The 22,694-nt window shown below is 53.4% G+C and overlaps 1 protein-coding gene across 1 annotated transcript in view; it reads left to right on the top strand.

Annotated features, from left to right (window-relative positions):
• LOC140721192 (NACHT, LRR and PYD domains-containing protein 3-like) overlaps positions 1-11,644 on the top strand; it is a 44,456-nt gene extending 32,812 nt beyond the window's left edge. Inside the window, exons 3-7 of the mRNA XM_073036051.1 lie at positions 5,340-5,426; positions 9,908-10,078; positions 10,238-10,408; positions 10,564-10,731; positions 10,896-11,644. Coding sequence (XP_072892152.1) covers positions 5,340-5,426; positions 9,908-10,078; positions 10,238-10,408; positions 10,564-10,731; positions 10,896-10,983 — 685 coding nt within the window. The 3' untranslated portion in view covers positions 10,984-11,644. The remainder of the gene's footprint in view (positions 1-5,339; positions 5,427-9,907; positions 10,079-10,237; positions 10,409-10,563; positions 10,732-10,895) is intronic.
• Positions 11,645-22,694: the final 11,050 nt, after the last annotated feature.

The raw sequence follows: 22,694 nt of genomic DNA, 5'->3' as shown, positions 1-22,694 counted from the left end.
TGCCCCGTCCCCCTTCCACCTGCGGGAGCTCACTCCCCGTCTCCCTTCCTCCTGCGGGATCTCTCTTCCCCCATCCCCCTTCATCCTGCGGCACCTCTCTCCCCCATCCCCCTTCCTCCTGTGTGATCTCTCTCCCCCATCCCCCTTCCTCCTGCGGGATCTCTCACCCCCATCCCACTTCCTCCTGCGGGATCGCTCTCCCCCGCCCCCTTCCTCTTGTCCGATCACTCTCCCCCGTCCCCCTTCCTCCTGCGGCATCTCTCTCCCCCATCCCCCATCCTCCTGTGGGATCTCTCTCCCCCATTCCCCTTCCTCCTGTGGAATCTCTCTCCCCCATCCCCCTTCCTCCTGTGGGACCTCTCTACACCATCCCCCTTCCTCCTGTGGAATCTCTCTCCCCCATCCCCCTTCCTCCTGCGGCATCTCTCTCCCCCATCCCCCATCCTCCTGCGGCATCTCTCTCCCCCATCCCCCTTCCTCCTGTGGGACCTCTCTGCACCATCCCCCTTCCTCCTGTGGGAACTCTCTCCCCCATCCCCCTTCCTCCTGCGGCAACTCTCTCCCCCATCCCCCTTCCTCCTGCAGGATCTCTATCCCTCATTCCTCTTCCTCCTGTGGGATCTCTCTCCCCCACCCCCCTTCCTCCTGCGGGATCTCTATCCCCCGACCCCTTCCTCCTGTGGGATCTCTCTCCCCGATCCCCCTTCCTCCTGTGTGATCTCTCTCCCCCATCCCCCTCCCTCCTGCAGGATCTCTCTCGCCCATTCCCCTTCCTCCTGTGGGATCTCTCTCCCCCATCCCCCTTCCTCCTTCAGGATCTCTATCCCCCATCCCTCATCCTCCTGCGGCATCTCTCTCCCCATCCCCCTCACTCCTGCAGGATCTCTCTCGCCCATTCCCCTTCCTCCTGTGGGGTCTCTCTCCCCCATCCCCCTTCCTCCTGCAGGATCTCTATCCCCCATCCCTCATCCTCCTGCGGCATCTCTCTCGCCCATCCCCCTTCCTCCTGCGGGATCTCTCTCCCCCATCCCCCTTCCTCCTGCGGCATCTCTCTCCCCCATCCCCCTTCATCCTGCAGGATCTCTATCCCCCATCCCTCATCCTCCTGCGGCATCTCTCTCCCCATCCCCCTTCCTCCTGCGGGATCTCTCTCCCCCATCCCCCTTCCTCCTGCGGCACCTCTCTCCCCCATCCCCCTTCCTCCTGCAGGATCTCTCTACCCCCTCCCCCTTCCTCCTGTGGGATCTCTCTCCCCCCTCCCCCCATTCCTACTGTTGGATCTCTCCCCCCCATCCCGCTTCCTCCTGCGGCATCTCTCTCCCCCATCCCCCTTCCTCCTGTGGCATATCTCTCCCCCACACCCCCCTCCTCCTGTGGCATCTCTCTCACCCATCCCCCTTACTCCTGTGGGATCTCTCTCCCCCATCCCCCTTCCTCCTGCGGCATCTCTCTCCCCCTTCCCCCTTCCTCCTGCAGCATCTCTCTCCCCCATCCTCCTTCCTCCTGCGGCATCTCTCTCCCCCATCACCCTAACTCCTGCGTCATCTCTCCCTCTCCCATCCCTCTTCCTCCTGCGGGATCTCTCGCCCCATCCCTCTTTCTCCCGCGGCATCTCTCTCCCCCATTCCACTTCCTCCTGCGGGATCTCTCCCCCCAATCCCCCTTCCTCCTGCGGCACCTATCTCCCCCATCCCCCTACCTCCTGCGGCATCTCTCCCCCATCCCTCTTCCTCCTGCGGCACCTCTCTCCCCCATCCCCCTTCCTCCTGCGGCACCTCTCTCCCCCATCCCCCTTCCTCCTGTGGCACCTCTCCCCCATTTCCCTTCCACCTGCGGCACCTCTCTCCCCCATTCGCCTTCCTCCTACGTCACCTCTCTCCCCCATCGCCCTTCCACCTGCGGGATCCCTCTACCCCATCCCCCTTCCTCCTTCCTCCTGTGGGATCTCTGTTCCCATTCCCCTTCCTCCTGTGGGATCTCTCTCCACCATCCCACTTCCTCCTGTGGGATCCTTCTCCCCCATCCCCCTTCCTCCTGCGGGAACACTCTGCCCCGTCCCCCTTCCACCTGCGGGAGCTCACTCCCCGTCTCCCTTCCTCCTGCGGGATCTCTCTTCCCCCATCCCCCTTCCTCCTGCGGGATCTCTCTACGCCATCCCCCTTCATCCTGCGGCACCTCTCTCCCCCATCCCCCTTCCTCCTGTGTGATCTCTCTCCCCCATCCCCCTTCCTCCTGCGGGATCTCTCACCCCCATCCCACTTCCTCCTGCGGGATCGCTCTCCCCCGCCCCCTTCCTCTTGTCCGATCACTCTCCCCCGTCCCCCTTCCTCCTGCGGGATCACTCTCTCCCATCCACCTTCCTCCTGCGGGACCTCTCTCCCCCGTCACCCTTCATTCTGCGGGATCTCTCTCCCCCATCCCCCTACCTCCTGCGGGAGCTCTCTCCCCCGTCCGCCTTCCTCCTGCGGGATCACTCTCTCCCGTGCACCTTCCTCCTGCGGGAGCTCTCTCCCCCGTCCCCCTACCTCCTGCGGGAGCTCTCTCCCCATTCCCTCTCCCTGCTGCGGGATCTCTCTACCCCATCCCCCTTCCTCCTGTGGAATCTCTCTCCCCCATCCCCCTTCCTCCTGCGGCATCTCTCTCCCCCATCCCCCTTCCTGCTGCAGGATCTCTATCCCCCATCCCTCTTCCTCCTGTCGGATCTTTCTGCCCCACCCCACTTCCTCCTGCGGGATCTCTATCCCCCGTCCCCCTTCCTCCTGTGGGATCTCTCTCCCCGATCCCCCTTCCTCCTGTGTGATCTCTCTCCCCCATCCCCCTCCCTCCTGTGGGATCTCTCTCCCCCCATCCCCATTTCCTCCTGCGGCATCTCTCTCCCCCATCCCCCTCTCTCCTGCAGGATCTCAATCCCCCATCCCTCATCCTCCTGCGGCATCTCTCTCCCCCCTCCCCCTTCCTCCTGCGGGATCTCTATCCCCCGTCCCCCTTCCTCCTGCGGCATCTCTCTCCCCCATCCCCCTTCCTCCTGTGGCATATCTCTCCCCCACCCCCCCCTCCTCCTGTGGCATCTCTCTCACCCATCCCCCTTACTCCTGTGGGATCTCTCTCCCCCATCCCCCTTCCTCCTGCAGCATCTCTCTCCCCCATCCTCCTTCCTCCTGTGGGATCTCTCTCCCCCATCCCCCTTCCTCCTGCGGGAACACTCTGCCCCATCTCCCATCCCCCAGAGGGAGCTCTCTCCCACGTCCATATTCCTCTTGCGGGATCTCTCTGCCCCGTCCCCCTTCCACCTGCGGGAGCTCACTCCCCGTCTCCCTTCCTCCTGCGGGATCTCTCTTCCCCCATCCTCCTTCCTCCTGCGGGATCTCTCTACGCCATCCCCCTTCATCCTGCGGCACCTCTCTCCCCCATCCCCCTTCCTCCTGTGTGATCTCTCTCCCCCATCCCCCTTCCTCCTGCGGGATCTCTCACCCCCATCCCACTTCCTCCTGCGGGATCGCTCTCCCCCGCCCCCTTCCTCTTGTCCGATCACTCTCCCCCGTCCCCCTTCCTCCTGCGGTATCACTCTCTCCCATCCACCTTCCTCCTGTGGGACCCCTCTCCCCCGTCACCCTTCATTCTGCGGGATCTCTCTCCCCCATCCCCCTACCTCCTGCGGGAGCTCTCTCCCCCGTCCGCCTTCCTCCTGCGGGATCACTCTCTCCCGTCCACCTTCCTCCTGCGGGACCTCTCTCCCCCGTCACCCTTCATTCTGCGGGATCTCTCTCCCCCGTCCCCCTACCTCCTGCGGGAGCTCTCTCCCCATTCCCTCTCCCTCCTGCGGGATCTCTCTACCCCATCCCCCTTCCTCCTGTGGAATCTCTCTCCCCCATCCCCCTTCCTCCTGCGGCATCTCTCTCCCCCATTCCCCTTCCTGCTGCAGGATCTCTATCCCCCATCCCTCTTCCTCCTGTCGGATCTTTCTGCCCCACCCCACTTCCTCCTGCGGGATCTCTATCCCCCGTCCCCCTTCCTCCTGTTGGATCTCTCTCCCCGATCCCCCTTCCTCCTGTGTGATCTCTCTCCCCGATCCCCCTTCCTCCTGTGTGATCTCTCTCCCCCATCCCCCTCCCTCCTGTGGGATCTCTCTCCCCCATCCCCCTTCCTCCTGCGGCATCTCTCTCCCCCATCCCCCTCTCTCCTGCAGGATCTCTCTCGCCCATTCCCCTTCCTCCTGTGGGATCTCTCTCCCCCATCCCCCTTCCTCCTGCGGGATCTCTCTCCCCCATCCCCCTTCCTCCTGCGGCACCTCTCTCCCCCATCCCCCTACCTCCTGCAGGATCTCTCTCCCACATCCCCCTCCCTCCTGCAGGATCTCTCTACCCCATCTCCCTCCTGCGGGATCTCTATACCCCGTCCCCCTTCCTCCTGTGGGATCTCTCTCCCCGATCCCCCTTCCTCCTGCGGGATCTCTCTCCCCGATCCCCCTCCCTCCTGCGGGATCTCCCTCCCCCGTCCCCCTCCCTCCTGCGGGATCTCCCTCCCCCGTCCCCCTCCCTCCTGCGGGAGCTCATTTTCCCCGTCCCCCTTCCTCCTGCGGGATCTCCATCCCCCATCCCCCTTCCTCTTGTGGGTTCTTTCTCCCCCATCCCCCTTCCTCTTGTGGGATCTCTCTCCCCCATCCCCTTCCTCCTGTGGGATCACTCTCCCCCATCCTCTTGTGGGTTCTCGCTCCCCCAACCCCCTTCCTGCTGTGGGATCTCTCTTCCCCATCCCCCTTCCTCCTGTGGGATATCTCTCCCACATCCCCCTTTCTCCTGCGGGATCTCTCTTCCCCATCCCCTTCCTCCTGTGGGATCTCTCTCCCCATCCCCCTTCCTACTGTGGGATCTCTTTTCCCCATCCCCCTTCCTCCTGTGGGTTCTCCCTTCCCCATCCCTTCCTCCTGTGGGATCTCTCTTCCACATCCGCTTCCTTCTGTGTCTTTCCATCCTTTACCTTAGGTGATGTCTCTTCCTCCATCTCCCATCGACATTCCCCGATTCTCAAATCATCCTCACTGTTTGACTTTCTCCCCTTCACCCCTGCCCTTTCCGACTGTCTCACGTCAGGAACACTTTTCTAACCATCAGGGAATGAGAGAGAATATGTGGAGTTTACAGGGTCACAGCGACAGACGAAATTACTGACATTCGGTGAATTCATTGGAGCTGGGCAGTCAGGGACATTGACAGTGAAGGGAACTATGATCAGTGAATTAATAATGGGTTTAATGTTTGCTGAAATATCCGAGTGAGAGAAATTCCCCCAGACCCACGGTTTTAATCACTATGTTCATCAATCTATCTGTCTGTGTTTAGACTCGGGTGGAATGGCCTGGGCGATTCAGGAGTGAAACTGGTGTCTGCGACTCTGAGGAACCCGGAGTGTAAAATACAGAAGCTGTGGTAAGTACCAGACTGTGGGAAATTGTGTTTACAGTCACTGGGTGTCTGACACTGAACATTCATGTGATTAGTAATTGTGTTACTGATAAACACTGGGGATTTGTACCGTCTCCTGTCTCTCTGTGTCCTTCACCCTCACTCTCTCTCATCTCCAGGCTGTGGAATGTCGGTCTCACAGATTCTGGTGCCGAGGATCTCGTCTCCGCTCTCAGTACAAACCCATCACTGACGGGGCTGAACCTGATATCAAACTTGCTGACAGACTAGCCTTATAATCTTCCAGATTCATATCATTACCTAATTTTTGAACCTTTTGGAAGCTCTTCTTTTCTTCTTCACTAGATTTACAACGGCTTTTGTGCGCCACAGATCTTGTACCCTACCATCCTTTCCATATCTCATTGGAACGTATCTACTCAGAACCCCACACAAATATCCCCTGAACATTTTCTACATTTCTTTGGTCCGTTTCCCTGAGGACATCAATTTCCAATTTATGCTTACAAGTTCCAGCCTGATATGCTCATAGTTCTCCTTACTCCAATTAGAGGTTTCCCTAACTTGCCTGTTCCTATCCCTCTCTAATGCTATGGTAAAAGAGATAGAATTGTGATCACTATCTCCAAAATGCTCTCCCACTGAGAGACCTGACACCTGGCCAGGTTCATTTCCCAATACCGGATCAAGTGCAGCCTCTCCTCTTGTAGGCTTATCTACAAATTGTGTCAGGAAACCTTCCTGAACACACCTAACAAACTCCACCCCGTCAAAACCCTTCACTCTAGGGAGATGCAAAGCAATATTTGGGAAATTAAAATCTCACACTTCAACAACCCTGTTATTGTTACTCCTTTCCAGAATCTGTCTCCCTGTCTGCTCCTCGATGTCCCTGTTACTGTTGGGAGGTCTATACAAAACACCCAGTCGAGTTATTGACCCCTTCCTGTTCCTAACCTCCACCCACAGAGACTCCACAGACAATCCCTCCATGACGTCCTCCTTTTCTGCAGCCGTGACACTATCTCTGATCAACTGTGCCATGCCCCCACCTCTGTGGCCTCCCTCCCTGTCCTTTCTGAAACATCTAAAGCCTGGCACTCGAAATAAACATTCCTGTCCCTGCACCATCCAAGTCTCTGGAATGGCCACCACATCATATCTCCAAGTACTGATCCACGCTCTGAGCTCATCCGCTTTGTTCACAACACTCCTTGCATTAAAATAGACACACCTCAAACCATCGGTCTGAGAGCGTCCCTTCTCTATCACCTGCCTATGCTCCATCTCGCGCTGTCTCCAAATTTTCTCTATTTGTGAGCCAACCTCCCTTTTCGCCATCACTTCATTTCAGTTCCCACCCCCTCCCAGCAATTCTAGTTTAGATTCTCCCCAATAGCCTTAGCAAACCTTTCCACCAGGATATCGATTTCCCTGGCGTTCAAGTGCAACCCGTCCTTTTTGTGCAGGTCACAGCTGCTCCAAAGGAGGTCCCAGTGATCCAGAAATCTGAATCCCTGCCTCCTGCTCCAATCCCTCAGCCACGCATTCATCCTCCACCTCATTCTATTCCTGTACTCACTGTCGCGTGGCACAGGCAGTAATCCCGAGATTACTACCTTTGCCGGTCCTGCTTCTCAACTTCCTTCCTAACTCCCTGTACTCTGTTTTCAGGACCTCTTCCCTTTTCCTACCTATGTCACTGGTACCAATATGTACCACGACCTCTGGCTGTTCTCCCTCCCACCGCAGGATATCTTGGACGTGTTCTGAAACATCCCGGACCCTGGCACCTGGGAGGCAAACGACCATCCGCGTTTCTTTCCTGCATCCACAGAATCGTCTGTCTGGCCCTCAAACGACAGAGTCACCTATCACTACTGTCTTCCTCTTCCTTTCCCTGCCCTTCTGAGCCACAGGGCCACTGTTGCCTCCACCAGGTCGGCTGTCCCCACCCCTCTCCAGCAGTACTTGAACAGGGGTACTTATCGTCAAGGGGAATAGCCACATGGGGTACTCACTAGTACCTGCTTCTTGCCCTTCCCTCTCCTGACAGTGACCACTTCTTCAGTCTCCCGTGGCCCCAGTGTGACCACCTGCCTGTAACTCCTCTCTATCACCTCCTCGCTCTCCCTGACCAGACGAAGGTCATCGAGCTGCATCTCCAGTTCCCTAACTCGGTCCCTAAGGAGCTGCAGCTCGACACACCGGGTGCAGATGTTGCCGTCCAGGAGGCTGGGAGTCTCCAGGATCTCCCACATCTGACACCGAGCACAGAAAACCAGCCTCACACACATACTCTCTGTCTGTTCAGAAGGAACTCAGAGTACAGATAAGGGGGGCAAAGGAGCAGTATAGGAGGAAGTTAGAACAAAAGCTGCAGAAAAAAAGCATGAAGGAGGTGTGGGATGGGATGAAGATCATCACCGGATGTGGTGCAAAGCGGGAGGCAAACATAAGTGGAGATGTGGAGAAAGCGAACCAGCTGAACAACTTCTTCAATAGGTTCGACAGCACAATCTCACCCTCACCGCAGAACTCCACACCAGGCTTACTTCCCTCACAGGAAAATAGCCACTCACAGGAGACCTGGCCCACGCCCAGGTTTACGGCTGCACAGGTGGAAGGTCAACTGAGGAAGATCTGTACCAGCAAGGCGGCTGGACCGGATGGAGTTTCCCACGATTACTGAGGGCCTGTGCGACTGAACTGGGAGAACCACTACAGCGCATCTTCAACATGAGTCTAGATCAGAGAAGAGTACCCAGACAGTGGAAAACATCCTGTATTGTCCCGGTACCGAAGAAACCACAACCAAAGGAGTTGAATGACTTCAGACCTGTTGCCTTGACGTCGCATGTGATGAAGACCATGGAGCGGCTGATAATACAGAATCTGAGGCCACAAACCAGGCACGCCCGGGATCCGCTTCAGTTTGCGTATAAGGAGAAGGTGGGAGTGGAGGATGCTATCACGTATTTGCTGCACAAATCACTCTCTCACCTAGATGGGGTCAGTTGTGCTGTGAGGATTACATTCCTTGACTTCTCTAGTGCCTTTAACACCATCCAGCCCAAGATCTTAAAGCACAAACTAACGGAGATGGGAGTAGACTCTCACATGGTGGATTGGATAGTGGACTACTTGACAGATAGACCTCAGTATGTGCGGTTGGGAGACTGTAGGTCTGACACGGTGGTCAGCAGCACAGGAGCGCCACAGGGAACCGTACTCTCTCCGGTCCTGTTCACCCTGTACACATCAGACTTCCAATATAACTCGGAGTCCTGCCATGTGCAGAAGTTCGCTGATGACACGGCCATAGTGGGGTGTGTCAGGAATGGACAGGAGAAGGAGTATAGGAAACTGATACAGGACTTTGTGATATGGTGCAACTCAAACTACCTGCGTCTCAATATCACCAAGACCAAGGAGATGGTGGTGGACTTTAGGAGATCTAGGCCTCATATGGAGCCAGTGATCATTAATGGACAATGTGTGGAGCAGGTTAAGACCTACAAGTATCTGGGAGTACAGTTAGACGAGAAGCTAGACTGGACTGCCAACACAGATGCCTTGTGCAGGAAGGCACAGAGTCGACTGTACTTCCTTAGAAGGTTGGCGTCATTCAATGTCTGCAGTGAGATGCTGAAGATGTTCTATAGGTCAGTTGTTGAGAGCGCCCTCTTCTTTGTGGTGGCGTGTTGGGGAGGAAGCATTAAGAAGAAGGACGCCTCACGTCTTAATAAGCTGGTAAGGAAGGCGGGCTCTGTCGTGGGCAAAGTACTGGAGAGTTTAACATCGGTAGCTGAGCGAAGGGCGCTGAGTAGGCTACGGTCAATTATGGAAAACCCTGAACATCCTCTACATAGCACCATCCAGAGACAGAGAAGCAGTTTCAGCGACAGGTTACTATCGATGCAATGCTCCTCAGACAGGATGAAGAGGTCAATACTCCCCAATGCCATTAGGCTTTACAATTCAACTGCCAGGACTTAAGAACTTTTTTTTTAAAGCTATTATTAATGCTTTTTGAGTTAGTGATTTAGATGCATATCATATTATTACTGAGTTAAGTATTGTATGTAATGAGTTTTTGCTACAACAAGTGTATGGGACATTGGAAAAAATGTTGAATTTCCCCATGGGGTTGAATAAAGTATCTATCTATCTATCTATCTATCTATCTATCTATCTATCTATCTATCTATCTATCTGTATTGTAAACAGATAACCTACCTCGCCTCGACCCTTTATCGCCGAAGTCCCGTTGAGCCAAAGCCTTCCTACTCTGTCTCCCGCTCCTCTGACGCTCGCTCTGTAAATCTGTCTTCCTTTTAAACTCTTCTCACTGTTGTCACTGGCCGACTTGCGCAGTCGTGCTGAAGAAAAAAAATCAGTAATTGTGTTAATGATAAACACTGGGGATTTGTACCGTCTCCTGTCTCTCTGTGTCCTTCACCCTCACTCTCTCTCATCTCCAGGCTGGTCCGTGTCGGTCTCACAGATTCTGGTGCCGAGGATCTCGTCTCCGCTCTCAGTACAAACCCATCACTGACGGAGCTGGACCTGAGTGGTAATAAACTGGGGGATTCAGGAGTGAAACTGGTGTCTGCGGCTCTGAGGAACCCGGAGTGTAAAATACAGAGACTGTGGTAAGTACCAGACTGTGGGAGATTGTGTTTACAGTCACTGGGTGTCCGACACTGAACATTAATGTGATCAGTAATTGTGTTACTGATAAACACTGGGGATTTGTACCATCTCCTGTCTCTCTGTGTCCTTCACACTCACTCACTCTCTCTCATCTCCAGGCTGGAGAATGTCGGTCTCACAGATTCTGGTGCCGAGGATCTCGTCTCCGCTCTCAGTACAAACCCATCACTGACGGAGCTGGACCTGAGTGATAATAAACTGGGAGATTCAGGAGTGAAACTGGTGTCTGCGGCTCTGAGGAACCCGGAGTGTAAAATACAGAAACTGGGGTAAGTACCAGACTGTGGGAGATTGTGTTTACAGTCACTGGGTGTCTGACACTGAACATTAATGTGATCAGTAATTGTGTTACTGATAAACACTGGGGATTTGTACCGTCTCCTGTCTCTCTCTGTCCTTCACCCTCACTCTCTCTCATCTCCAGGCTGATCAAAGTCGGTCTCACAGATTCTGGTGCCGAGGATCTCGTCTCCGCTCTCAGTACAAACCCATCACTGACTTGGCTGGACCTGACATTCAACTCGCTCACAGACCGATCTGTCCCCGCTCTCCGCCGCCTCATACTGACCCTCCCGAGTCTGGAGTCGATCGGGTGAGTGTTTGTGTTAATGTTCAATGTGATAAAATATCAGCGGATCGGCGGGTTTTCTGGTGATATTTGTCTGTGAGTGTTGTTGAAACATTAACCCCGGTCCCCTGTTACTGACACTGTTGTGTAATCTGTTTATTTCATCTTTATTCTCCCATCTGTTTCAGGCTACGGTGGAATCGGTTCAGTGAGACCGGAGAGAAGCAACTGGAGCCTCTGCAGGGAGTCAGACCCGGACTGACAGTGAATCTGTGAACATCTGAATGTGTGAACATCCCCGCCCGCGGGATGGCGACATTTGGCCGACTCCCCGCCCTCCCCTTTAACTCCCGCCCTTACCTTTAACGGCCGCGCGCGGGGGCTGATTCCCAACGGTTTTAACGGAACCGGCTCGGGCCTCGCGCTGTGTGCGTCGCTCGCAGCGGTCCCGCAGTGACGTGTTTCCGCCTGCTGTCCGGCGGGGCAACTTCCGCCGGAAGTGCGTGTGCGAGACTCCCCACGTGACACCCCGGGGAATTACCCGGACAGGAAGAGCCCGGGGGTCCGGGGCTCAGTCTGGGACACCGGTGTCCCGGGGTGGTGGGGGGGGGGGGATTATCCCGGGAGAGGATCCTTTTGCCCCCTTGGCTGAGGACGGTGCATTTGGCAGCCTGGCCGATATAATGATGTTAAATGGACAAATCCCTCGGCAGTGACACTGGATCTGCAGCGATCCCGGACACGGCCCTGAAGTGTGATTTTATAATCATCGGTTCCCCGATGCAGAGTGACGGTGAGAAAAGGGATTGATTATTCTGACTCCTTGTCGCCGGACAGTTAATTGTGTGTGACTGTGAGCAGATCATTTATTCCCGCACGTTAGCAGCTCACATATTGTTTCATTGAAATTTTTCATAAAAAAAACAATAAACCACTGTATCTTCCTGTCTTGTGTCGGACTCGAGTTTTATTTGAGGTTTCTGTTGCCCTCCACACCCTGTGCACTGCAACAATGGGTCGGAGCTCCTCACACTGACACAGTAGCGTCTCAGCTCCAGGCTGAGGGAGGTCGGACAAGCAGAGTCTAGGAGCCCAGGATCTCATCTCCTCCAAAGCCCATTCCTGGCTAATTGACCCCCGCCTGTCCCCCGCAGTTTAAATCGACGTGAATCCACTGAGATCCCGAGTACGAGAGTGATGGGGGGGGGGGGGGTGGAAAACCGGCGTCTGACACAGAATGATTCTCCCTTCACACCGTCCCGTCACACACTCCCGGGGTCAGACACAGAGTGAATCTCCCTACACACCGTCCTATCACACACTCCCGGTGTCAGACACAGAATGATTCTCCCTTCACACCGTCCCGTCACACACTCCCGGGGTCCGACACAGAGTGAATCTCCCTCCACACCGTCCCATCACACACTCCCGGGGTCAGACACAGAGTGAATCTCCCTCCACAACGTCCCATCACACACTCCTGGGGTAAGACACAGAGTTAATCTCCCTCCGCAACGTCCAATCACACAATCCCGGGGTCAGACACAGAGTGAATCTCCCTCCACAACGTCCCATCACACACTCCTGGGGTAAGACACAGAGTTAATCTCCCTCCGCAACGTCCAATCACACAATCCCAGGGTCAGACACAGGGTGAATCTCCCTCCACACCGTCCCATCAAACTCTCCCGGGGTCAGACACAGAGTTAATCTCTCTCCACACTGTCCCATCACACACTCTCGGGTTCAGACACAGAGTGAATCTCCCTCCACACCGTCCCATCACACACTCCCGGGTTCGGACAGAGTGAATCTCCCTCCACACCGTCCCATCACACACTCCCGGGGTCAGACACAGAGTGAATCTCCCTCCTCACCGTCCCATCACACACTCCCGGGGTCAGACACAGAGTGAATCTCCATCCACACCGTCCCGTCACACACTCCCGGGGTCAGACACAGAGTGAATCTCCCTCTGCACCGTCCCATACCAAACTCCCGGGGTCAGACACAGAGTGCATCTCCCTCCACACCATCCCATCACACACTCCCGGGGTCAGACACAGAGTGAATCTCCGTCCACACCGTCCCACCACACACTCCTGGGGTCAGACACAGAGTGAATCTCCCTCCACACCGTCCCGTCACACACTCCCGGGGTGAGACACAGAGTGGAGCTGTTCTGATTGCGCTGGGAGACATCGACGAAAAACTGCTGTATGTTGGTCGTGATTTACTTGGAAATTGCTTTGAAACGTCTCTTGAACATCTAAGTGAGCGGCTGGTTTAGAGTGGAAGCTTCGTTTTGAGTTTTTCTGCCAGTTTGGACGGGGTCCGTTGACGGCTGCGAACTGCGTAGCTCCCTGCTGTGGCCACTGACAACTCGCCGGGAAGCCGGGTTGCTCCAAAAACCGGAGACAAACGCTGTTGTTCCCCCACTGACATCGGGACAACATCCTTCCATCTCTATCGTCGTGACTCTCGTTTGGTGCAGGAGCCGAAACATCGTTTGAGACGTCTCGACCTCTCACGGCCTGGAAGTTCTGCAGGTCTAACGGAGCCTTTCCCGGCGTTGGAATTTCTGGCACGGAGCCAGCAAGGTACTGTCGAGTACAAACTTTTCCAGCCAGTTACTCAACTCGCTCCAAGACTTTATAACCAGCACCACCGTATCATTCTCGATTCGGACACAGAAGTAACATGCCGGACCAGTCTACAGGGAGTCGCAGGCCTTCGGGGAGTTATGCAAAGGCGGCTGCCTCTCCAGCCTCGGACAACGCCCTGTTTCGGTCGGTGAAAGTTGAACGCGGGGTGCAATGTATTTTGCGAACTGGAACTACCCTGGAAAATTGCGCGGAGGCTATGGAGGACTTGTTGGGGAGAGATGGTGTTTTGGCCGCTGAGAAAGAGTTCGGGAAGGCGGTGTTTTACCTGAGGAATGATGAGTTGGTGCATCGGGCCCTCAGTAGAGGGATCACGGTGGAGAACATCTTTTTACAGATGGAGCTAGTGACAGCTCCCACACAACGCATCGTCCTCGGTCACGTAAAGCCTTTCATCCCCAACGAGGACCTGCTTCCCGCACTAGCACGCTTGGGGCAAGTACGGTCAGAAATAACTGCCGTCAGGGACAAATTGAATAGACGCACCCTCCGTATCGTAATCTCTTTCCGGAGACAGGTATTCATGAAGCTGGAAAAGGAGGACGAAGTTGAGGGCCGGTTTACTGTCCGGCACGAGGGGGTAGATTATCAGGTGTATTGGAGCTCTGAGCGCCCACGGTGCCATGCGTGCGGGGAGGTGGGGCACTTTCGGAGGGATTGTCCGAACACCCGAAGACCCAGGGAGTCCACTTCGGGAACTAGTGCCCCAGCTACCACTGCCCCTGATCCCATTCCTGCTCCTACATCTGTGCCGGCCCTTGCTCCTGCCCCTGACCCTGTCTCTACCCCTGTCCCTGTTCCTACGTCTGTTCCAGTCTCTGCTCCTACCCCTGACCCTGTCTCTACCCCTGCCCCTATTCCTACGTCTGTTCCAGTCTCTGCTCCTGCCCCTGACCCTGTCTCTAACCATGTCCCTGTTCCTACGTCTGTTCCAGTCTCTGCTCCTACCCCTGTGGTTCAGGCGGGTGATCCTGGGGCTACGTGCAGGGAGGTTCAGGCGAGGGACGGGGTGGAGCCTGTGCGGGGAAGGAAAGCGAGGAAGAAATCCAAACACATTAAGAAGTCGGCCCCCGAGACCGCAGAACTCACGCCCATTTGCCCTGAAGTAGAGCGGGAGGCTCGGGGAAGTGCACAGTCGGACGGGGTGATGGAGGCGGGGAGTAACGCTCCATCGGTGAATTCCGCACCTGTGTGCTCCTCCGGCTTGAAGAGGAGATGGGATTGTTCCCCCAAGAGGGCAGAGAATGTAGATGAGGGGGAGTCCCAGAAAGGGGTGGGAATCCGGGTGGCAGTTGTGTCTAACCCTGAATCCCCAGATGTAGCCACCAGTCCTGTGGTGGGTGGTGTGGTTGTACAGGAAGCTAGTACTGGGCCTGTTTGCATAACTAAAACAGACCTGGAGCCCTCCACCCAGGACTTAGCAGTAAGTGCCTCCCTGGAGGCAACTGTATTAAATAGGACTAGCGGAGAGGAGACCAAGCTCTCTCTCTGTCAGCATCAGGCTGCCGGTGAATCCCTTGGACCAGAGCTGCTGTGGTCCCCTGGGCAGGGTGATATAACCTGCATGCCGACCCCATCAACTAATGGCCAGCAGGGAGTCCCTGGGGATTTTCCCTTATTCGTCGCTACTGTGGATAAGACTGATGCGACGGTGGAGCGGGAAGGTATGAGGGAGGTACCCGCTGTGCAGTGTGGGTTACAGGGGCAGCCACCTTATACAACTCATGAGGAGGAAGATGGGGAATCTGTCTGCAGTGAGGGGTTGGAGGGAGATTCTTTTGATAGCGAGACAATGGACATCCTCACCCCTCCTGAAAAGTCCCCATTGATACCTGTGGAGGAGATCAGAGAGTTCATTCACTCCGCTGTGGGTGCAAAGCATCGGCCTAAACTAGCCTCGCTTCGCTGGCCTAGCATGCCAAGGCTGGTGAAATCCCTGCGCGTCATCCTCAGACGGAAGGGGAAGAGGAAAGGGAAGGGGAGGAAGAATGCAGTGTCAGGGAATGACAGACGGCAGCTGAAATCCTTCCTGGATGGCCTGGTGAGGGACATCAGGGTGAAAAACAGCCTCGCTCCTTCGGGAGATGGTGGATCACAGGGTAGTGATGGTAGCAGTCGGGCCCGGAAGGCAAAGAATATTCTTGGTTTTCTTCGGGGTTGTGCGGCTGAGGGCGCCACCGCTCTCAGCGGGAAGGGTACCGGTGCTGAGGCCCAGTGTGCTCCCGATATGAAACTTACCATAGCTAGTTTGAATGTAAACGGTAGCAGGGGCTCTCTCCGCAGATATAACAATCTCTCAGTCCTCAGGGGTGGGAGATACGCGGTGGGTTTCCTGCAGGAAACCCATAACACCCCGGGGGACGAGTCCGCTTGGCTCCTGGAGTGGCAGGGCGGGGTCTACATGAGTCACCTTAGCTCCAACTCTAGCGGGGTGGCGATCCTGTTGGCCCCAGCCTTCCGGCCAGAGATCGTTGGGGTCCAAGATGCTTTGCCCGGCCGTCTGCTCCACCTGGCTGTGCGCCTCGATGGAGTACCGCTGCATTTTATCAACGTGTATGCTCCAAGGCGCAGGATGATGCAGACGCGCCTATTCTGTCTGCTGTCCACCTTGCTGAGTTCCATCGATCCTGGGGACTGCGTCATCCTCGGGGGAGGCTTCAACTGTACACTCGAGGTGGAGGACCGCTCGGGCCTCCAACGCGACCCAGCCTCGGCGAAAAAGTTAAAGGAGCTAGTCGGCTCCTTTGACTTGGTGGACAGCTGGAGGAATCTTCACCCCGACTCTAGCGCCTTCTCCAGAAGATCTAGAGAGGGGGGTTCCAGGATAGACCGCCTGTATATCTCTCGGGCTTATGTCTCCCGCGTGTCGGCGTCCTCCATGCGGCCGGTGTCGTGCTCGGATCATTACCTCGTGTGGATGGAATTTACTCCTCTGCACCCTCGGGTGGGATCCGGGTATTGGCACTTTAACAACCGGCTGCTGGAGGAGAGCCGATTCCGGGATTCATTCCGAGCGTTCTGGGCCACCTGGAGAGAGAGACGGAGAGAGTTCAGCTCCCTACGGCTGTGGTGGGATGTGGGCAAGGCCCACATCCGGTTTTTATGTCGGGAGTACACTAGGGGGTCGACAAAGAGGCGGGGCTCTGAGATTGAGCGGCTTAAGAGAGCGTTGCTTGACCTCGAGTCCCGTCTTGGTCCGACCGGTGGAGACCATCAAATGTGGCAGGAATACCAGGAGAAGAAGGACGCACTCAGACATCTGCAGCTTCAGCAGTCCCGAGGTGCATATGCGAGGTCGCGGATCCAAATGCTGCAAGATTTGGACCGCGGCTCTCCCTTCTTCTACTCGTTGGAGTAGTGGTGGGGAGTTCAAAAGCAGCTGGTGGAGCTACTGGCTGCCGATGGCTCCTCCATCACGGATCCTGACGAAATTATCAAAGAAGTCCGCACTTTCTATCGGTCCTTATTCTCCAAGACATTGGAACCTAGGTCTATGTAACAAGAAAACATTGAGCAAACATGACCAATTGGGAGAACATTGTTTTGGTGGTCAATGGGAATAAAGGTAAGGAGGTATGAACATTGCTACTACACTCAGAACAAGAGCTGACCTGATTAGTCAGAGGAGTCATCATCCCGTTCAATCAAATTCAACAAGTCCTTCCAGTCAAACGGACAATTCCAAGAATAATCATATGCAGCAACCAGCTAAGATAAGGATCTATACGGAGAATAGTTTAAGCAATTTGTTATAGTCAGTGAGGGTACTGACACGACTTGCTGAATGTTGCAATGCACAACTCAAAATAAAATTATTCTGCCCCTTTTTCCCCAGTCCTGATGAAGGGTCTTGACCAAAAGCGGACACTGTTCATTCCATTCCACAAAAGCTGCCTGACTTGCAGAGTTCCTCCAGTATTTTGTGTGTACTGCTCAAGGTTTGCAGCACCTGCTGAATCTTCTGTGATTGTATTTGATTACTGGATACAACTTGGCTGCGTTTTGTAAAAGTATAAAGTTGAAATTCTAAAATTGTTAGGTTAGCGAGGTAATACTCAGATGAAGCAGCACAACAGCTCTGTCCTGACACACTCCTTGCAGATGAAAGGTAAAGACTGCGCGTGGAGCTTCAACTTCTGTCAAAGGTATCACCACTGATAATAGTTATTTAAAAATTATTGTAAATCAAATAATAACTTCTTTAAATATTTTGAGTTGCTAACGGGAACAAATTAAACCATTTGCAAATAATTAAATATATTACACTGAGGTAAAATAATTAAAATAAAAGCCTGCTTCTTTGCTTATGAATCTGCAGGCAAAGACTCTTCACTGAAATCAACGGAGCCTCCAATTTTATACCAGATCTGAAATAACCTAGGATCCGAGAGGTGATGCCCCAGCACAAGATGATGCTCTTCAGTTAGATACCCCATGGAGTGGCATATGCAGTGCCGTTAGTGATTCAGTAACTCTTGGCTTCTACCCTTCATAGTGTAAAAGCTTTGAAGAATTCTCAAGTTTAAACGCCCGTAATTCCAATCAGCAAAACTTAACTATTGCACTAAGCTTATAGAGGACTGGACGATACTAATCAATATCCCTGAAGGTTTGGTTTGTCACCCTGAGTCAGCTAGTAGCAGTCGCACCTCTAGATCTTAAGTCCCACTCCAGTGCATCTATGCTGCCTCCCCAGGGTAACAGTCAGACTCTGTTAGATGTCCATCTATTAATCCAAGGTTTACGCTGCTCTCATACGAACATGAAGACTCAAACATCATGGTGTAGCATGATGAGCGCAGTACGATGCCATTGTACTGACTGCTACTTATGAGTCTATCACTGCAAATGGGGCTGTTCAGACATTGCTGAATCGTCACTTCTGGAGCCCTTTTGTGCAAAGCTGATTACATGAAGGCTGGATACTTAGAGATGTGGGCAATTAGAGAAGGCTTCCACACCCAGTCAGAGTCTGTGATCGGCTTGGCTTTTGGAGTTTTGATCAATGGAGTATTTGGGCCTTAGGACATTGGAAAATGGTTATTATGTGGCATTCCGAGGAAAGCGCACTTTCAGTTGCTTAGCACTGAATCCTACAGCACATCAGCACTACAGTACATCAGCTCTCTAGGCCGAAGAGTGTCATGGACTCGCTTCAATGATGACGCAGGAGCTGTCCCAAGTATCCCATAGACATCATCATCATCATCATCAGGTGCCGTGTCCAGTGTGAGCTTTGACTGTCATGGCCCACACACTCCTGTTCCGGGTCAAGTGGATCAATTCATTGTTATTCATTTCCAGTTCTCTGGCTGCTGTCTCCATCATCATTTGTCTTTGCTTTCCTCTTGCTTTCTTCCCTTCAATCCTTCCCATAGTCATCGTGCATTCTAACTCCCCTTTCCTAATCACATGTCCAATGAATCCCACAGACAACTCTAAAACACAACTACCTATTCATTATCACATTTTGGTCTGGAAGAGCTTGATAAGCACAAATATGAAAATGTATTTCCTGCATTGGAAATTGTGGCGACACTTCAGAAGTACTTCATCATCTAGGAAAGCATTTTCGGATTTCAGGAAAGGATGTGAATAACTCTTTTTTTTTTCTTGTAACTGGCTTAATTCAACCTGCCTGGCTGAAGCAATATGACGAGACAAATGGGAGAAAAGGTGAGAGCTGTGCACATAAATAAAGCCTTAAGTTAAAAAAAAAAACACCAACCTATCCAAAGAGGGAAAATGAAACCCCGCGTTATGGGTTAAGTAAAAACGTCTGCAATGGTTAGAAACATACTGACTGGCTGATAAATATCACATCATTTTAGTTTTCTAAGTTTGGGTTGGGAGAATCTGAGATAACAGAACAGCTCAAATGTCATCATGTGCATAAATTAATAACTTAAACTAGCTTAATTTAAAGTGGATAATTTATCCGGTTGGATTTAACCAAATATCAAGTGAAAATAGGATGATCCTTCTGATATGAGACAGGTCAGGGATGGCAGGGCAGATGTTCTTGGAATTTCAGTATGTGGTAGCTAGTGGAGACCAGGAACAACCTTCAGTAATTTGCTTTATAACTCTAGCAGTAGTGCAGTCAAGGACCCAGGATGAGTGAATGCTGCAACCGAGATGTCAGGGTTCAGTTTTCGACTTGGAGAGTGGTGAGTGCGTGGAATGGGCTGCTGGTGACAATGGTGGAGGCGGATGCGATAGGGTCTTTCAAGAGACTCCTGGCCAGGTACATGGAGCTCAGAGGGCTATGGATAGCCCTAGGTCATTTCTCAGGTAAGGACATGTTGGGCACAGCTTTGTGGGCCGAAGGGCCTGTATTGTGCTGTAGGTTTTCTGTGTTTCTATGAACCTTGCAGATGGTGAATCCTCATAATCCAGGTACCAGTATCAGTAGCCAGGATGCACTGCGTCATTACACTTCACATCTTCTTCATCCCACTAAATATCATCTGAGGAGGATATCATTTATTTGCCTCGTTTCTCCTGCGCGCAATTTCAGCTCGTTTGCTGTGCAATTATGTTAAGATCATATAATGTTGGACAGTTCAAGGTTTATTCAGGGAGTTCGTCATTCCTTTGACCTGTTCAGACACCCTTCATTTTAACACTGGCCACCGTCACTCTATCATAGTCCCAAACCGAACTACACAACAACAATTCCCAACCTCATGCCCCTACAAAGACCCCTCACCCCAATTCCGGGCAACGCACCCGATTATACTGAACTTTCCCGCCCCCTGACCCTCAGCAACAGCGAATGATCTTCAGGACCCTGACCCACTCCGCAAATGTTCAAACACATATGCAATTCCAACACAAAGCCAGACCCGATCCCTCCCCCACCCTTGGGACCACAATTGTCAGCTCATTGGTTATGGGAAGAGCAGGAAGAGAATATGTGCCGTTATTCCATTTTGTTCAAGCGTCCGATGGTTGAGGGTGAGTAACCATTCTTGACCCCGGCGCTCCGAGCCCTGAGACACTCGTGCCTTCTCCCTGATGGCAGCAGCGAGCAAAGAGCGTGTCCTGGCTGGTGAGCGCATTTGCTGATGGTTGCCACCTCTCCAGGGCAACGTTTGAAATAATGTTCCCAGTGGTTGGGGGGGGGCTTTCCCCGTGATTTACTGGGGCAAATCCATTGTCTTTTGCAGGGGTTTTCGGTCAAAGGCATTGGTTTCCCCACACCAGGCCGGAATGCAGACAGTCAGCACCTTCCTGCCGCACCCCTGCGGATATTTGCCAAGGTTTTCGATGACATGCCGAATCTCCACAGACCCCTGAGGAAGAGGAGGCGCCGCTGTGCTCACCTTGTAATTATATTTATATATTTCGTCCAGGGCTGGTCCTCTGAGATGGTTACATCCGGGAATATAAAGTCACTGAACCTCTCCACCTCTCATCCTCCGATCAGTACTGACTCATTCATCTCAGAGTTCCCTCTCTCTCTCTCTCTCTCTCTCTCTCTCTCTCTCTCTCTCTCTCTCTCTCTCTCTCTCTCTCTCTCTCTCTCTCTCTCTCTCTCTCTCTCTCTCTCTCTCTCTCTCTCTCTCTCTCTCTCTCTCTCCTTCTCTCTCTCCCCATCTCTCTCTCTTTCTCCCTCTCCCCCTCCCCTCTCTCCTCCTCTCCCTCTCTCCCTCCCTCTCTCTCTCTTTCTCTCTCTCTCCCTCTCCCTCTCTCTCTTTCTCCCTCTCCCCGCTCTCTCTCTCCTTAATCAAAGGCGCGATAATGCAGAGGTGTCTCTCATTTATAGCCCAAATAGAATTCCCCGCATATGCGAAGGGTATTTCTGTATCAGGCAGCTTAACTTCGAGGAATTTCAGCTTCTGGGCATGACAAAAGGAGAAACACAACTGCACACGGCGATCAATGACACCGGCGGAAACACAGTGACGGCCAGACTTTCACTGGCAAGGTCCTAAGGGCATCAGTGCAGAAGTCAGGCAGGACGCTGTCACCACCAGGGGGCAGTGTGGAAGATACAGACTCGAGGTGAGAATGGGAGCATTGGTCACGCGCGTACCTGAGCCGCTCCACCTAGCAGTCTCCTTCAAACTCCAGTATCATTTCTCTCTCCTTAACATCGCCCGTCCGATTTAAAAACATTGCACCACTGGCGATATAGGGCGACAATTTCCGTCAGCTCACTGATCTACAAGATGTACATTTTCTGAACTGTTATCGCCGCAGTCTTCTGCCAATTAAGCACAAAAACAGACACGCGAATTCTCTACATGCACCAGCGATCATACGAACTCCACGTGAACAGTAACGACTCGTCGAGGATAAACTCCCAGCAATGCAAGTACTGCATCTGGAAGTGAGCGGAATTCCGCCAGAAAAGCGAGATCGACCAGGGGAGGACGGAGTGCGGTGGGTATCAGGCCAGAGTGAAACTACCGGAACACGACCACTGTTCCATCGCATCTTCCTGGCCAATGTACATTCACTAGAGCGCTGAGCACTGGGCCTAAGGGCAAGATTGCTGTTTCGAAGGGGCACAAAGGATTTCTGAGTCCTCTCTTTCACTGCTACGGCCCATCTGCCACGCTCTGGTTGTCGCTCTCCAGCCCAAAGGGTTCTCAGTCCACCAGGCAGACCGATAGGCTGCATCAGATAAGAAAGAGCAGCGGCGACTCCTTCATGATAAACCATGGATTCGGAGCGCAACTGGGTGTCTCTTCCATGTCCACTGAATATGCGTTCCGATCCTCTAATTGAGGATCCCCAATCGCTATTGCACTCCCCTTTCACCATCCCCTTCTGGGCCACAGAGCCAGTCTCAGTACCTTCCTCCTGGTAATCTCCACAACCGGCAACCTACCAAATGCATCTGAAGCGGTACTCCTATTATTGAGGGTATGGCCACAAGGGGGCACTGTTCTGGCGGTATATCTGCTTTGCCTCTCGTGCAGGTCACCCGTGATACGGTCGCCTTCATCTCGGGTGGCTGCCTCCCTGTAGCTTCTACCTATCACCTCCTCATTGTCCCGTGTGAATCGAAGCTCATGGACCAGCAGCTCCCGTTCTTTAACATGCTCGCTCAGGAGCTGCACCGGATGGACATTGTGCAGATCTATTTATGCGGGACAGAGGCGGTATCTCAGTTTCTCTAAATCTCACACAAATCTCACACATGACACTGACTCGGCATCTATTCTCAGCGCACTAGCTATGTAATTACAAAAAAAAATCAACTTACCTGAAACTTCATTCCTTACTTCGAGCATGCGGCTGGGTTTATCCAAGCGTGTTCTCGCCTAAGCCTGTTTCACAAAAGCCGAACCACTCTAACAATTCACCACT

The sequence above is a fragment of the Hemitrygon akajei genome, unplaced genomic scaffold (genome assembly GCF_048418815.1).
Source record: "Hemitrygon akajei unplaced genomic scaffold, sHemAka1.3 Scf000052, whole genome shotgun sequence".
NCBI lineage: Eukaryota > Metazoa > Chordata > Chondrichthyes > Myliobatiformes > Dasyatidae > Hemitrygon > Hemitrygon akajei.
The sequence above is the reverse complement of the archived record's forward strand: the minus strand, read 5'-3'. Positions and strand labels throughout refer to the sequence as shown.